Source organism: Tursiops truncatus, chromosome 10, assembly GCF_011762595.2.
Source record: "Tursiops truncatus isolate mTurTru1 chromosome 10, mTurTru1.mat.Y, whole genome shotgun sequence".
NCBI lineage: Eukaryota > Metazoa > Chordata > Mammalia > Artiodactyla > Delphinidae > Tursiops > Tursiops truncatus.
This window is the reverse complement of record NC_047043.1, coordinates 102,716,022-102,732,332: the sequence shown is the minus strand read 5'-3', so window position 1 is coordinate 102,732,332 and position 16,311 is coordinate 102,716,022. Positions and strand designations below refer to the sequence as shown.

Here is a 16,311-nt window from a genome sequence, read left to right as displayed (position 1 = left end):
TTGGGCTGGGGCTCCGCAGGGATCAGGGCGAGACCCTCCAGATAGCGGGTGCTGCCCGGTGGCCCCCAGCTCCACTCTCCCCTCTGGCAGAACCAGAGAACGAGGGGTGCGTTCCAGGCGTCCTCCCGCCACCCCCAGCGCCGCCCTGAGCTCTGCTTCCTGGGTGCTGTTCCGAGCGGCCAGCCTGGGTCCTGTGCCTGGCCCTCTGACCCGCCATCCCCCTTCTAGTTTATCCCAGAGACACGTGGGAATCACGCACAGGTGTCGACCGCCGCGCCGGAGGAAAAAGTGAACACTGGGAAGGGAATTAGCCCTCAGTAGAGGAGGTGCGGTGGATGCTGGTGTGTCATTCCGTGGGCACAGGGCGTGGATGTGGACGGTTAAATGGATGTGCACGTGGAGGGCGGCTGCCCAGATCAAGCCCCGGGGGGTGCTCTGAGCCGCTCTGCCTCGTCCCCTGCCCCCCGCACTTCAGCCACCCAGCCTCCCTGGGCCCCTCACACAGGACGAATGGTGCCTGCCCCAGGGCCTTTGCACAGAGGGGCTCCCCGACTCCCGCCACACCGGACAGTGTGAATTTGCTTCTGTCCCAGCTCCTGTCTTCCTCTCTGAAAGCACCCGAGTCACCTGTTGCTTCCTTCTGCCTTCCACCCCTGAATCCCAACCTCACGAGGCTGGTTCGGCCCACAGCCGTCCTGGTACCCAGTGGAAGCGGTTGAGGAACTGGCACAAACGAAGGAGAGCGTGCAGGGGTGTGAGTGTTCCCTCACAGCCCTCGGGTACAGGAAAGTCACAAGCCTTTAGCTCCTGGGATGCCCACCCTTCCCCTGCAGGCAACTGTACACCGGCCACCAGCTCCCCTGCCAGCCTGGGCTCAGTGGGGCACGGGGAGCACCAAAGCAGCCACGCCCACAGCCCAAGAGGAAGGGAGCGGGGAGCCACGCCCACAGCCCAAGAGGAAGGGAGCGGGGAGCCCCTGCTAGCGACGTGTCTCTGCCTGCTGCGTGCTCGTTGGCCACCTGCGCCTCTTCCGTGGAGAAACGTCTATTAAGCTCTTTGCCCACTCTCTAACTGGGTTGTCTGTTTTCACTCGTTGTTGAGTTTCAGGGCTCTCCGTGTGTTCCGGATGTTAACCTCTCATCAAAGCTTTCCTTAGGTGTCTGCCTCCCAAAGCCGGCGAAGGGGCCGACAGACATGGCAGGGAAGCTATGGCAGCTGTGGGGCTGAAATAATGGCCAGCCTCTGCGCGGCCCCTCAGCAACGAAACACACAGCCCCCATCCGGGACGACGAGGTCCTTGCTGCCCACCCTGGCACCCACAAGCCACGGCGGGAACTCAGGCCACCCTCCCCACTGCTCCGGGACCGGAGACTGGGGACCGGCAGCCCCTCCACCAACTGCCAAAGGTCACCAGGATCTCCCGGCCTCTCCATTTAGTTCTCTCCTGGAAGCCGCGGAGCTCGTCCGGGGTTCTGACAGTTCCTGCCTGCTCAATGCTCGTTTGTGTGGAGAGAGTGACTCCCAGGTCTTCCTGCTGGGTCGCCTCCCGTGACGTCACCCCATTCACAGATATTTTGTTCTTCTAGACGCCAGTGTGGACGGAACTGCCCCTTAATTTCCATGTTAGATGGTGCACTGCTGGTGTACAGAAACACAACTAATTCCTGAGTGCTGATCTTGTACCCTGCGATGTTGCTAAATTCAGGTATTAGCACAGATAGCTTTCTTGGGGATTCCTGGGCATTCTCTACATATAGGATCTGTGAACAGAGTCTCCCCTCTTCCGTCCCCATCTGAAGCCCTTTTACTTCCCTTCCTTGTCTGAATGCCCTGGTGAACCTCAGCACGGTGTTGAAAGGCACTGATGAACGCGCCTGGTCTTTGGGGAAACCTTGCAGCCTAACAGAATTTTACTGAAGGCTTTTTAGGTGCCGGGTTCTGGAGACGCAGCAGCGTAAGAGGTACAGAGCAGCCCCTGCCCTCATGGAGCCGACACTCTACTGGGGAGAGAGAGAAACAAGGTAAGTAGGGAAAGGTCAGGCAGGTCGGGGACGTGCTAAGGAGGGAACAAAGACGGGCACAGCGAGGAGAAGCGCGGGGAAGGTGCGGCCGCCCCGTGACTGAACTGCACGCGGGGCTCACTGCAGGGCCTCACGCTGAATAAACTCCTGAAGGGAGTGAGGGGGACGGAGCCTCAGGGGGAGGGCCTTCTGGGCAGGGGACCCTGCACATCTGTCCCAGCAGCACAGGCGGCCAGTGGCGCGAACGGGACGAGCACAGAGAGGACAGCTGCTTATCACCCTCCCCCCAAACTCTCCAAAAGCGGGCGACGCCTCCGTGTCCTCGACCTCTGCACCCCAGCCCGGCACAGAGCAGCTGTGCTCATGCCCGGCCCGATCTTGCAGCTCCCCAGATGAAGGTTGGGTCACTTAAAACCAGGGCTCCTAGGCAGGAATGTACAGTGGAGAAAGGACAGCCTCTTCAATAAGTGGTGCCGGGAAAACTGGACAGCTACATGTAAAAGTATGAGATTAGATCACTCCCTAACACCATACACAAAAATAAGCTCAAAATGGATTAAAGACCTAAATGTAAGGCCAGAAACCATCTAACTCTTAGAGGAAAACATAGGCAGAACACTCTATGACATAAATCACAGCAAGACACAGCAAGATCCTTTCTGACCCACCTCCTAGAGAAATGGAAATAAAAACAAAAATAAACAAATGGGACCTAATGAAACTTCAAAGCTTTTGCACAGCAAAGGAAACTATAAACAAGACCAAAAGACAACCCTCAGAATGGGAGAAAATATTTGCAAATGAAGCAACTGACAGAGGATTAATCTCCAAGATTTACAAGCAGCTCATGCAGCTCAATAACAAAAAAACAATCAACCCAATCCAAAAATGGGCAGAAGACCTAAATAGACATTTCTCCAAAGAAGATATACAGACTGCCAACAAACACATGAAAGAATGTTCAACATCATTAATCATTAGAGAAATGCAAATCAAAACTACAATGAGATATCATCCCACACCAGTCAGGATGGCCATCATCAAAAAATCTAGAAACAATAAATGCTGGAGAGGGTGTGGAGAAAAGGGAACACTCCTGTACTGCTGGTGGGAATGTGAATTGGTACAGCCACTATGGAGAACAGTATGGAGGTTCCTTAAAAAACTACAAATAGAACTACCATATGACCCAGCAATCCCACTACTGGGCATATACCCTGAGAAAACCATAATTCAAAAAGAGTCATGTACCAAAATGTTCATTGCAGCTCTATTTACAATAGCCCAGAGATGGAAACAATCTAAGTGTCCATCATCAGATGAATGGATAAAGAAGATGTGACACATATATACAATGGAATATTACTCAGCCATAAAAAGAAACGAAATTGAGCTATTTGTAATGAGGTGGGTGGACCTAGAGTCTGTCATACAGAGTGAAGTAAGTCAGAAAGAGAAAAACAAATACCGTATGCTAACACATATATATGGAATTTAAGAAAAAAAAATGTCATGAAGAACCTAGGGGTAAGACGGGATTAAAGACACAGACCTATTAGAGAATGGACTTGAGGATACGGGGAGGGGGAAGGGTAAGCTGTGACAAAGTGAGAGAGAGGCATGGACATATATACACTACCAAACGTAAGGTAGATAGCTAGTGGGAAGCAGCCGCACAGCACAGGAAGATCAGCTCGGTGCTCTGTGACCGCCTGGAGGGGAGGGAGGGTGGGAGGGAGGGAGACGCAAGAGGGGAGAGATACGGGAACATATGTATATGTATAACTGATTCAGTTTGTTATAAAGCAGAAACTAACACACGCAATTATACCCCAATAAAGATGTTAAAAAAAAAAAAAAAAAAAACAGGGCTCCTAAACCGCCAAAGTCAACGACTGAACCCGGTCCCCATGCCCAGGGTCAGCAGCGGCGGGGGAAGGCACGTGCACACGCGCTGGCGGAGCACGCAGGCCGACAGCCAGGCCTCAGCAGGGAGGACCCCTCCCAGCAGCCCCCTCCCCCCACCCACACCGGGAAATACACTCGGCCGCTCAAGGGATGGCCCCCAGGCCCCGCCCCCGCGAGGAGCCCCAGAGATGCGGGGACCAGCTGCAGGCCAGGTCTCCCGGAAGGGGCTGTGCACTGAGGTCCTGCAGCCCTGCCCCCGCCAGCCCCGACTGGGGAGCCTGGGGCCCACTCTGGCGTTGCCGGCCACTCTGCCAGGCCAAGGTCCCACCAGGCATCCTCTGCCCTCTGTGCCAGGGCCAGGCCTTGCCCAGGGTCTCGAGGGAGCCGCGGCCAGTGGCCCCCTGCCCAAGGGGGACGGAATGGCACCCCAGCCACAGAGTCGTAAAACCCAGACACCAGGCTGTGTCCTGCTCAAACCCTCCCCGTCATCCCCACGGAGCCCAGCGGTCCCCCTACGCCCACAAGGCCCTGCACGCTGGTCCATACTGGCCTTCTGTCTCTTCCGCCAGCCCTCATGCCCATTCCCACGTCAGGGCCTCCGCTGTCCTCGCCCACTGCCTAGGACACCCGTCCACGCATTCATCTTTCAGGACAGTGACCCACAGGTGTCGAATGTCGCTTCCTCCCAGAGGCCTCCCCGCCCCCTGGACTGCAGCAGATACAGAACGATCGTCCGATTCCCAGCGTCTGCGTCCCTCGCCCCAACCTAAGTCCCAGGACGGGCAACTCCATCAGCGCTACTCACCTGAGTCCCCAGGGCCTAGGACCCATGCCCACACACAGCCGGCACTCACTAAGCACGTGCAAATGAGGAACAAACCCAGAGCCCACTCCTCCCGTGTTCCATCCCAGCTAAGTCCTTGCCCACACCCCCAGCCACCCCTCATCCTGCAGCCTGCAGCATCCAACTCTGGCCCCACGCATGCAGATGCAGCCCAGGCCCTGGAGACGGGCGGTGGGCGCGCTAACAGCAACGGTGCAGACACTGCACCAGCAACATGGATGCGCCTACGGTTGGCAGAGCTGCACGTGTGCCCAGCCCTCCCGCCCCACGGCAGCCCTCGGGAAGACAGGCTGTTCCTCCTCCACAGATGGGGCAGCTGAGGCTGACCGAGGCGACCCGAGCAACTAGGTGTGTCTGACGCCAGTGCCCCTGCCCGCGGCCTCTGTCTGCGGCTGGGGTCCAGACGCCCCACCTGCACCTGGCCCAGGCTCGGAGTTCAGTGTCCCCAAGCCCCTCCCCCCCAGAAGGCTCAGGCTGTTCCTGGCCCCCACCGTGGTCGCCAGCCCCTGTGGCCGAACCCAGGATGCCAGGCTCAGCAGTCTTCCTGGCTTGAGCCCCAGTCGACACACCCTCACCCAGGTCGACTTCCCTCACCGGCCTTGCTCAGCTCCCGCGCCCAGCCCAGCCGGCCAATGCCCTGGGTCTGTCGGCTTGGCCGTGCCGGCCTGGCCTGGTTTCCTCCCTAATGCACAGACCCTCAACCCAGCTCAGGGACGCCTCCTGCTTGCTTGTCACCTCCACGGGTATGATCACAGAATCTTGAGGGCCACAGGATGCCCTCCATCTAACCAGCCCCTGGGACCATAGAGTCGATCAGCATCGTTTATAAAGCTCTCAACTGTCTTGTGAGCGCGCCTGTGTTGCATTGTTTCGGGTGCGCCTTTAGAGTTGATTTGTTATCTGTCAACATTGCAGAGCTGTCCTTTTTTTTTCTCTTTTTGGTAACCCCATTTCAGCCTTCGTTTTTCAATTTACTAGGGAGCAGAGTAGGTGAGAGGCAGAGCACACGGTGGAAACGCGCGACCGCTGCTGAGAGCAGCCCACCAACAGCGAACTGGTTCAAGAATTCTACCTGCACACGGGGCTCGCTCTTTGCCGCAAGCACTAAGGGTGTAAGGGAGCTCGACGGGGTCATAAAGAACTGTCTCCACCACGTCTGGGTCAACGGGAAGCAAGGCCCGGGAAGCGTCGCTGCTGTGTGGCCGTTTGTGCGAGAAAGGACAGGCCGCCTCTGCGCATTTTCTTGTACGTGCACAAGGCGTGAGCGTGGCGGGTGTCACGCGTGGAGGGAGACGGAGACATAGCAGCCGCCACGTTGGGAGGCAGGTAGGGCTTTTCACAAGGGCGGCTATCGACACACTTTTGAATCCGAACCACAGGAAAATTAAACCAAAAGCTGAAGAAATGCACAGCGTGCAGACAGCGGACGTTGTGCCCCTCCCGCCCCCTCAGCCCCAGCGGCCTCTCACGTGCCACGCAGCGGGAGCACCTGGCCGCGCACGTGTGCCTCCAGAGGGGGAGGGGCTTCGCACGGGGGCGGGTCTGCGCAAAGCTGAGTCCCACCTCCGCGGCGGCGCTTTCCTCAAAGCCTGTTTGGGGTGCATTCTGTCCCCCCCAAAACGAATGCTTTTGAATATCTGAAATCCTAACTCCCAGGACTTCAGAATGTGAGCCTGTCCAGAAACAGGGTGGCCGCAGATATAACTAAGACGAGGTCATGCTGGGCTACCGTGGTTGCCTAATACCATATGCCTCCCGTCCTCAAGAAAAAGGGGCTATTTGGAACACACACACGTAGAACGCCACGTGAAGACGAAGGTACACGCTGAGCTGATGCTTCCACACGCCCAAGAACCCCAAAGATCGCCAGCAAACCCCCAGAAGCTGCGAGAGAGCATAGGACAGAGTCCCCCCCTCGCGGCCGCAGAAAGGAACCAGCCCTGCCCACGACACCTCCATTGTGGACCTCTGGGCCCCAGAACTGTGAAAAGACACACTTCTGTTATTTAAGCGCCCGGCCTGGGGCGGGGCTTTGTCACAGTGGCCCTAGGAAGCAAAACATGCAGTTTCTAGGGAACCTGGCAAACCTGGGATTTCTGGTTCGCGGCCTGATTTAGAATCACTGTGGCCCTTGATTACATCTAGACCTCACTGTGCAGACCCGCAAGGCTGCCTTTGACGCTGAGAGAGCCCACCCCAGCCCAGAACTTACTGTTGAAACTTATGCCCTTGGAGACCAGAGGAGGCAGGACCTTTGACATCCGGGCGAAGGAGGGAGCGCTCACCGATAAGCTTGCAATTGGCTAAAGCAGATTCCAACCTGGGGAGAGAGACGCGGCCTGAGCCAGCTGGGCCCGCCCCCAGCCCCCGGCCCACGCGCGGGGTGGCTGGGAACAGCGGCGCTCCCTGAGGGCGCGCCACGAGGCCCACACCTGCAGTTCCTGGCGTTCCGTACGACCTCGCTCCCCTCCTCGGCTCGGTTCCAGCCGCCCTACCTAGTCTTCCTGTTCCCAGATCAGGCCTCCCCCACACCCAGCCCTGAGCTCAAGCGTCACCCCTCCGGAGAAGCATCTTCTCAACACCCCATCCACTCCCATTTGACCGATTACCAATACTTGATTTATCACTTTGACAATCGGTTGATTGCCTGTCTGCCCCTAGAACGTAAGCTCCACGAGGACGGGGTGAGGCACTGATTCGTGCCTTCTCAAGCGTCTGGCCCCGCCATGGCGCTTCTTAAGTACTGAACGAGTTTGCATTTCGCAGAGGCGGAGGCGAAGCGGCAAGCTGTCCGAAGGCACAAAGCCAGGAAGGGCCCAGGCTGGGACTCCAGTCCAAGGTTCCTCGACTCCAAAACTTGCACCCTTCCAGCCACACTCCGGCTGCAGCCTCCACGAAAGGAACCGTGTACTCGGGCAGGACGGGGTCCCCCCACACCCCCGTCTGGGCCGTCGGGCCTACGGCAAGGGTGACCGGGCCGAGAGGCAAGAAGGGTGCCCAGATGGCTGGGTATGTGATAAGGCCAGTAAAGTACGGGCAAGGAAGGGGGAGAGCGTTGCAACGGGGGCTTGGAAGGGCGCCCGAGGTGTGCGGCCCCGCCCCGCACCACACTACGCCCCGACCCCGCGCGCCCCCAGCCCGGGTCCAGCGCGCACTCACGGGATCCGCACGACCGCGCTCGCTCCGAAGCCTCTGCGCACCTGGACTCGTCTCCCCGAGCCCGGGCCTTCGGTTTACGTCGCCATGGCAACCATTCTCCCGGCAGGCGGGGCTGTGACGTAACAAAGGCTCCGGGGGCCCTGCTGCCCACGAGCCGCAGGGGGGCTGCGCAGCTCAGAGCAAGCGCCCGGCCCAGGTTTCTTTCCTTTCTCGGTCTTCACCATTCCGCCCCCCTTCTGCTCATTTTCCTTCATTCTCTGATTCATTTTTTCACCGGGCACCAGGTTGCTCGTGGTACGAAAATATACCTGGTCCTTCCTGCGGAGTGGACCTCACTTTCTAGAGGGGCGGCTCTTAAAAGTGTGGTATCGGGCGGCAGCATCACACATGCTGGGAACTCGTTAGCAAAGCAGATGTTCTGCCTGGCCGAAGCAGAAGCTGTGGGGGCTGCGGGGCCCGGAGATCTGGGCTGTAACGAGCCCTCCAGGAGGTGACTGCGGTGCCGGCTCAGGTTGCAGAACCACCGCTCCAGACGGTGCATGAGACATAAAATAAAGGCAGAGTGACAGATCTGTCAGTAAAAAGAGGGAGGGATCCCGGTTAAATCGCCCAGATTCACCAGCTGTTGTGGCCACGGGCACCAGGGTCTGCCCTCTGCCTTCCCGGCTGAGGGCCCCCTTTCCCCCCAAAACAGCAGGAGGCCCCTCCTTGAGATTTGACCGTGGCCACCATTTCTGCCCACGCATCTCGGGGATTTATAGATTGACAAGGGCACAAAGTACTGTAGTGCCAGTGGGAGTCCCAGCAGCTCCTGGGTCTGCCCAAGGCGGGATTAGTGGGTGGGGAGACCAGTTCCACGAGTGGGAGGGGGGACACCCGCGGGTGGAAGGAGCGAGAATCCCTGAATCACCCCTGGAGGGGTGGGACCCAACAGGCAGTAACCACGGTGTTCTTCGTACAAGGCAGGAAGTTCTATTGTGTTAAGCCACACATGGGATTTGTGTGTGTGTGCACACGCGTGTACGTATGGGGGAGTATATGTTACAGCAGCTGGTGTCGGGTGCCCTGAGCAGACAAGTGTCTCCCCCACCCCCGGGACTCTCACAATCTACTGATCCAGCCGCTGCCTGACTCTGCAGCCCAGCCTCCTTGCTAGCCGTCAGAGCCACGGAAGAGAGAGCTGGGCACTGAGTTTGGGGTCTAGAAGCCACAACAGGCTCTGTGAACCAGCGACTGAGATGGGAGAGCACAGAGTTCTGAGAGGGTTCATCTCAAGCAACACCTGTTCTAACGAGACTTTAGGAATCTGGAAAAAAGGCAACCCAAAAGGAGAAAATCCAATCCCTTGTTAACAACACGTGAGCTTATTTTCCTCCTTGAAGAAGGTGTGGCAGTCAGAGCTCTTGGGAACAGAAACAGAAAGCAACAGTAGCCGGTTAAAGGGGAAAGGGGCAGGGGGGCTCCCCGAATCTGCAGGGCGTGGGAGCCAGGCTGAGAGATGGTGTGACCAGGAGAGAGCCCAAAGCCGGCTGCAGGTGTGTCCTGGAGGAGACCCCTTGGCTGTGATGGGGGTCCTGATGTGTGATTTTCATCCTCAGAACCTGGGTCACCTGCCCACACTTCATGTCTCATAGGCAGGAGCCTAAGGGTCCCACCTCCGCCCTGACTGCAAGAGAGGCGGGAGAGAGATCTTCTAAGGTGGGAAGTGGGGACTCCTAAGATGGGGCCCCCAGCCCAGGAGGGGTGTCAGAGGTACAGGTGGTCCAGCCTGAGGACAGGAGCTGGTGTGTTTCCATGGCGCCAGGTCTCAGGTCACTCCCGCAAAACCGACTCTGTGCCTGTGCTTCTATCCACCCCTTTCTTTGGAATGACCTTTATTCTCCTGTCAAACTCCTCGTGTTACCAAACCCAGGTTCACTGCTTGCGGCTCAAGCGTCCAATACTGAGAGACAAGTGTTGCATAAAAGGAAGGGTGGCTTTACTGAGGAAGCCGGCAATCCTGGGGAGACAGTGGACTCGTGTCCCAAAGAACCAGCTCCCCACTCCCCAGGTTTCGCTCGGAGATTCTATAGGGGAAAGAGGAAGGGGCTACGTGCTGAGGAGAGGGCTGTGGGGGCGTGGTCAGCTCGTGGACATCCTTCTGATTGGCTGGTGGTGAGGTAACAGGGAGTCGGCCTCATCAACCTTCTGGTTCCAGCTAGTCCGGGCCTACGTGCTAGTGGGCAGCAGACAGTTAACTTCTCCCACCTGGTGGGGGCTTGAGTATCTGCAAAACAGCTCAAGGGACATGGCTCAGAATAGTGTCTATAGCCCTTGAGGAGGAACTAAAGGTCCTTGACTTTGTTTAATGGCTAAACCATCATTGTTTTGTCTTGCTTGACTGTTTTCCTTTCTTTCCGCATTCTCTCATTTCTCTGATTAAATATATTCTTCGGGTAAAGTTTTTCTACAGACAAGAGGCAGGTGGAGGACGTGGGGAGGGGGGTGTTGTCCCAGGAAGGCCCTATAGGGTCCTGCTCGCTGACACTACATTTCTCAAGACTCAGTTCAGGGCTGGCCTCCTAGGAGGCATCCCTGGAGCAGAGCATGTTGCTGCTCTGTGCCGTCACGGCCTGCATCCTCCGGGTCCAGCCGCCAACACGTCCTAGCCCTGCCTCCTCTGGATCCTGGGTGGGTCCAGCGGGGGAGAGACTGGGGGGCGGGAGACGTGGTGCAGCCAGAGCATCTGTCCCCTCCCTCACAATTCATCCCCATTTTGGTATCTAGTTACTTCCATCGTGTGTGTAACAAATGCCCTGTATTAAATTCCCTCTCTATGAAACCCCCGAGGGCTTCTGTTTTCTGAGTCACACCTATTTGCCAGGGGCAGGAGACCTTGCTGGCCAAGGGGACAGGCTGTGGCCTCAGTCCAGGCTGGGTCCAAATCCTACCTCTGACCCTCACTGGCTGTGTGACCTTGGGCAGGTTACTCTAGTGCTCTGGGCCTCAGATTCTCCACCTAAAAAGTGGGAACAGTAACAACGACCTGGGGGGATGTTGTGTGTTAGCACAGAAGCAGCACCCAGTTGGGCCTCAAAAATGCTAGTCTGCCTGGATCATAGTGTGGCCTGAGGGGTGTGTCTGACTGCAGAGGTCTACAGGGCGTCCCAGCAGCGTGGCCGAGATCTCCATGCGGAAGCTGAGGGTCAGAGACTTGAAGCTGTTTGCCCAAGACCACAGCCCATAAGAGGCAGAACTGGGATTCAAACCCAGGCAGTGTGGCTCCACAGCCCGGCCCGTCAATGCCACCCAAGCCTCTTCCCACCTGCCTGGCGAGAGACGGTGCTCGGGCAGCTGGGGAGGGCCAGGTCGTGGGGCCTGCGGCTGGAGGTGGACTCTGTGGGTTACCCAACCAAGCAGCGTCCCTCCCCAGCCCCACCTGTGCTTGTCAGCCTCGGGGGGCCTCCTAGACCCTCAGAACCCCTCTCCCAGGTGTGGCACAGCTCCTGCAGTAGACAGATGCGGACCACAGGGGACACATCGACTGATACCCCTGGGGTGTCTGCAGGCTTACAGTGGAAGCAGGAAGGAGTAGCCACGCAGCCAGCAGAAACACAGCGGGATTCTCGGTGACTCCCGCTCGGGACTGGATGGGCGCCATGGCGGTCAGACGCCTGACTGCCCAGGCCTCTTGCATCTGGATTTCCTTTTCTTCCTCCTTCAGTCTCAGAGGTTGCAGGGTGCGGAGAAAGTCTACCCCGCGGTGAGCCGGGGTGTTCGTGGGCCATACGGCCCACGTGCGCTGCTTCCACCTCACCTGCCATTAAGCTCCAGTCCGGCTGTGGTCTACACTACTCCCGTCTGCCGGGCCAGGGGAAGCTGCCAGGCCTGGAAGTGAGTCTGAAGCAGTACCCCACCTCCCCTCAGGGCCCCTCCCCACCCCAGTGCCCTCACGCGCCCTGTGGTGCCCTGGCCTGGCATGCTTTCCCGACAGCTCGGATGGACGGATAATTCGATTGGCGTCTGGGGAGAAAGCGGGGTGATTTCTGGCATCCACATTTGGCTACAGTACAAGAGAAACAGTGTTAAGTGAGCCGTAAGGAAAGTCTTGGAGGCCGGAGTGAGATCAGCTGGCCGGAGTTGAATCATCAGGGGAGGCCTCCCGGGGTGACTTCACTGGGAGCTCGTTAAAGGATGCACAGGGTCCACATAGGGCACTGGAGGAGCAGGGAAGACTGGAGCTCAGGCAGCTGCAGTAACCCTCTGAGGCTGGGGTGCAGAGAGTGTGGTGGTAAAGGCAGTGGCGGGAGAGCGGAGGCTGGCGGGGGCCCCAGGAGAAGGGAGGCAGCTGCCCACCAGGTCACGGAGGGTTGGACTGTTGCTCCTGCCGCGACTGGGGTCTTTCATCACTCCCCAGGGACACAAAGAAGGCAAAGCACGATCCGATTTGCTGCAAGGAAAGGAGGCCGATGCACGTAGGGGTGGGTAGAGCCCAGGTGGGTAAAGCAGGAAACGGTCCGAATCCACCGCGGGGTGTCGCCCTGCACCAGTTTGAGTCCCGGGCCCTGGTGAATGCCCTTTCTGCCCAAGGGGACTTACAGGAGGAGAACCTTTTGTGCCAGGCAGCGGTCAAAGGTTCCCGGGTGACTCAGGCTGGTAAACAAGCTGCCCCGAGAGCCCGCGTCAGGCGCAAACGGAGACCTTGTCGGCGGGCGAGCGCGCGTCCCGCGGCTCTGCTCTCGGGCTGGCGGTGGGAGTGGGGCGGGGCTCCCGCTCGGCGTCCTGCGCGCCCGCGGGCGAGGACGCGGCCGCCTCCGGGCAACCCTCCTGGATTGCTGCAGACAGCCGCAGGCAGATGCCGGAGGGGGTGCGGGGGACATCAAGGTCTGGGCAGCCCCTGCGCCCACATGCGAACACCCTCCCCCGCCAGTTTAAACCTTGCTGGGAGATCTGCAGCCTACCTCAAACTCCAGCACCGCCGCAGCCTGGGCGCCATCCGAAACTTCATTGATTCGGAATCCTCTTTCAGGCTCACGTTTTCAACCCCGTCCTCCCCAAACACTAACCCGAGGCGTTTTTACTCCAACTCTGCTGGGCCTTTTAGTGAAAACCTCATTTCTAACCCCAAACCCCCATCTACCAACAGCAATGAAACCTAACCCAACGCGGATGTGACCCACTCCAAACCCAACCCTGGACTCACAGACATTTTAAAGCACTCGATAAACAGACAAGAAATGCACAAATATGTTATGGGTGTAAAAATCCCAGTGACACCAATGAAGGGGGGCAGGCGTGGATGGTCAGGGGTCTGCCGCACTCCCATCTCTCCAGAACCCTCGGCTTTGCAGGGGGCGTCCATCCTTTGGGGAATGGGATCCTCCCACCCCCACTGTCGCGGGACTTGCTTTTCAGACGAAGTTGTCGCCAGGCAGCCGATTCGAGGTGCCTGGCCTGGCACGTGGTGGCCACTCGCGTTTGTGTGGAACGGCTGGTCCACCAGAGATCCGTGCACCCCCTCCGGGTTTCCCCTCTGTTATCAGCAAGGGCTGTCCCTGTACGGAAATGCGTAAGGAGTGCTGGGCTCACTTCAAGTCCAGATCGGTGCAGCCGAGTTGCCCTTTGGTTGTGTTCTTTTGTTCTGTTCTTTTTTCGCCTGTGCCAATCTCACTGCCACAAGTGTCGCTGGAAACTGTTAGCTTCTTCGACATTTACCTACACTGAGTGTTACCAGCCTTTTTCATTTTTGCCAATCTGATGGGAAGCAAAATCCCAAATATCATTTTAATATGCATTTCTCAAGGACCTGTCTGCAATCTCTCCAACAACTGTTTATTAAGTGTTCAACAAATATTCCTTTATACCATATAATAAAAATCAGCACTTCCTTGCCCACTTTGCACACTCTTCGGGCTGCCTCCTCTGGTTTATTTCTCCATATTCCTAAATAACCTGTTTAAGCTTTGATTTCTCAATCTATCAGTTTCAGATACGTGTCAGTTGAGTCCCCACAGTTGCTTCAGGGTTGGGGAGTCAGCCTTTTCCAATTTATGCCTAGATAAGTGTGGTTCCCTTGTGAGACATTACGTTTTTGTCTGTTCTCCCTGAAATTAAATCCTCCATTTTCCTCCACCTTCCTCATTTGTCCACTTTTTGAATTATGAAATATATAAATTATACAGAAGACTGTATAAAATATATATACAATTCAAAGAATAAAAATTTTACAAAGGAACAAATACCCAGGTTAAGAGCCAGACTGTTGCCAGTTCCTTAGAAATCCCTGGTGGGGCCCCATCCTGGCTTTGGGGCTGTGCTCCCCCTGGCTGTGTAGTTTTGTCCTCCACCTTTGTATTCTGAGAGAGTTTGTTGAGTCTTCCCTGGCACATGGGGGGTGAACTTTGTGGAAATGGAAGCATTTGTCCTTATTCTTGGGGATTAGCTTTCCTTTTCAGCACTGGGAGGGGGTATGTCCACGTGCCTGTGGCTCGCCCACGTCCATTGCCACGTGGCCGCATTTCATCGCATGAACACAGCACAATTTATTTATCTATCTTACCGATGGCATTAGTGTTTTGTTGTTGTTGGGGCCACGCCTCGGGGCATGCGGGATCTTAGTTCCCCGACCAGGGATCGAACCTGTGCCCCCCCGCAGTGGAAGCGCGGAAGCTTAACCACTGGACCGCCAGGGAAGTCCCTGCCGATCGCATTGGGATTCTGCGCAGTTTTTTCTTGTACAAACAATGCTCCAGAAACCGATCTTGTACGCGCCGCCTGATGCACAGGTATGGGTGGAGCTGCTTGGTCCGCAGATGGGTGTTCGTTCTGCTCTACTGGCTAACACCAGACGTTCCCACAGTGGTGGTACCAGTTCACACTCCACCAACAGGGATTCTAAGCTCCCTGTGATCTGCGGCCTTGCCAACACTCTGAATTGTCTTCTTTGCCGTCTGATGGGAGTCCCATCTCAGTGTGCTCTTAGTTTGCATGTCCCCGTGGACGAGGATGCTGGGTGAAACCCCTTTCCCTACGCTTCTCGGCGCTCGGCCTCCCTGTTCTGTGCAGCGTCTCTGGAAGTCGTTGCTCATTTTCCTGTGGAGTTGCTGTCTTTTCCCTGACAGTTTGCGGGAGTCCTTCGGTACTATAGACGCTCATCCCTGGTCCGATATATGTGTCGCAAATATCTTCATTTTCCAGAGGCTTTATAGATTTGCTCTGTGGCATGTGGGATCTTCCCGGACCGGGGCATGAACCCGTGTCCCCTGCATCGGCAGGCGGACTCTCAACCGCTGCGCCACCAGGGAAGCCCAGGTGTGTGTGTTTTCTTGCACAGATCCCTCCTGGGACCGCCTGCCCTGCTACTCTTACCTTGACTGCCTGCTTTCTTGCCTCCTGGCTGGTTGTCACATTAGGACTTCCCTTCCTCCTTCCTTGCAAGAAGGCGCCTCCGGCTCCCGGGTCTACTTTCTTGTTTTGGTGAAGCATTCTTCTAGTGGCTTTCTGAGAGAGTCACGGGAGGAAGACTTGAGAGAGCTTGCGCTTCCAGACAGTCACCTGCTTGACAGTTGGGCTGGGCACAGAATTCTAAGCAGGAGCCATTTTTCTCCCGGCATGTTGCACGCATTTTGCAGCGCCTTTTGACAGATAATATCTTCCAAAAATAGAGCAGGATGTCCAGTCCCGAACGCGCATCCATAACCTTGCTACTCTTTAGCAGGACACCCTAGAGCCTCAGCAGGTCCTCGGACAGCCCTGACGAACAGAAGGCGTCAGATGTCAGGTGGTGTGACTTTCCAGGCTAGGTCATGAAACATGATAGGGCTTCCTCCGGACTCTCGCTCCTGGACTCTCAGTCCTGTAAATCAGCTTCCTTGCTGTGAGGAAGCCCTGGCCACGTGGAGAGGCCACGTGTGGGTGTCCTGGCTGGGAACCCCAGCTAAGGCGTCAGCCAAGAATTAGCATCAATCCCAGACTCGAGTGACCAAGGCTTCAGATAATTTCAGGTTCCAGACTTCAAATCACCCAGCGGATGCCAAGTGGAGCAGAAGTGTGCTGTCCACTCTGAGCCTACTTAGATTGAAGATTTAAGGGCAAAATAACTATTGTCATTGTTTTTTTGTTTTTTAATAAATTTATTTCTTTATTTATTTTTGGCTGCGTCGGGTCTCCGTTGTTGCGCGCGGGCTTTCTCTAGTTGTGGCGAGAGGGGGCTACTCTCCGTTGTGGTGCGCGGGCTTCTCATTGCGGTGGCTTCTCTTGTTGCGGAGCACAGACTCTAGGTGCGCAGGCTTCAGTAGTTGGGGCACGTGGGCTCAGTAGTTGTAGCTCGTAGGCTCTAAAGCGCAGGCTCAGTAGTTGTGGCGCACGGGCTCGGTTGCTCCGCGGCACGTGGGATCTTCC

At 56.8% G+C, this 16,311-nt stretch overlaps 1 protein-coding gene across 1 annotated transcript in view; it reads right to left on the bottom strand.

Annotated features, from left to right (window-relative positions):
- Nucleotides 1-8,034, bottom strand: part of CFAP100 (cilia and flagella associated protein 100) — a 46,056-nt gene extending 38,022 nt beyond the window's left edge. The window contains exons 1-2 of the mRNA XM_073787817.1: nucleotides 7,933-8,034; nucleotides 6,986-7,093 (exon numbers count right to left, since the gene is read on the bottom strand). Of these exons, the coding sequence (XP_073643918.1) occupies nucleotides 6,986-7,034 (49 nt within the window). The 5' untranslated portion in view covers nucleotides 7,035-7,093; nucleotides 7,933-8,034. The remainder of the gene's footprint in view (nucleotides 1-6,985; nucleotides 7,094-7,932) is intronic.
- Nucleotides 8,035-16,311: the final 8,277 nt, after the last annotated feature.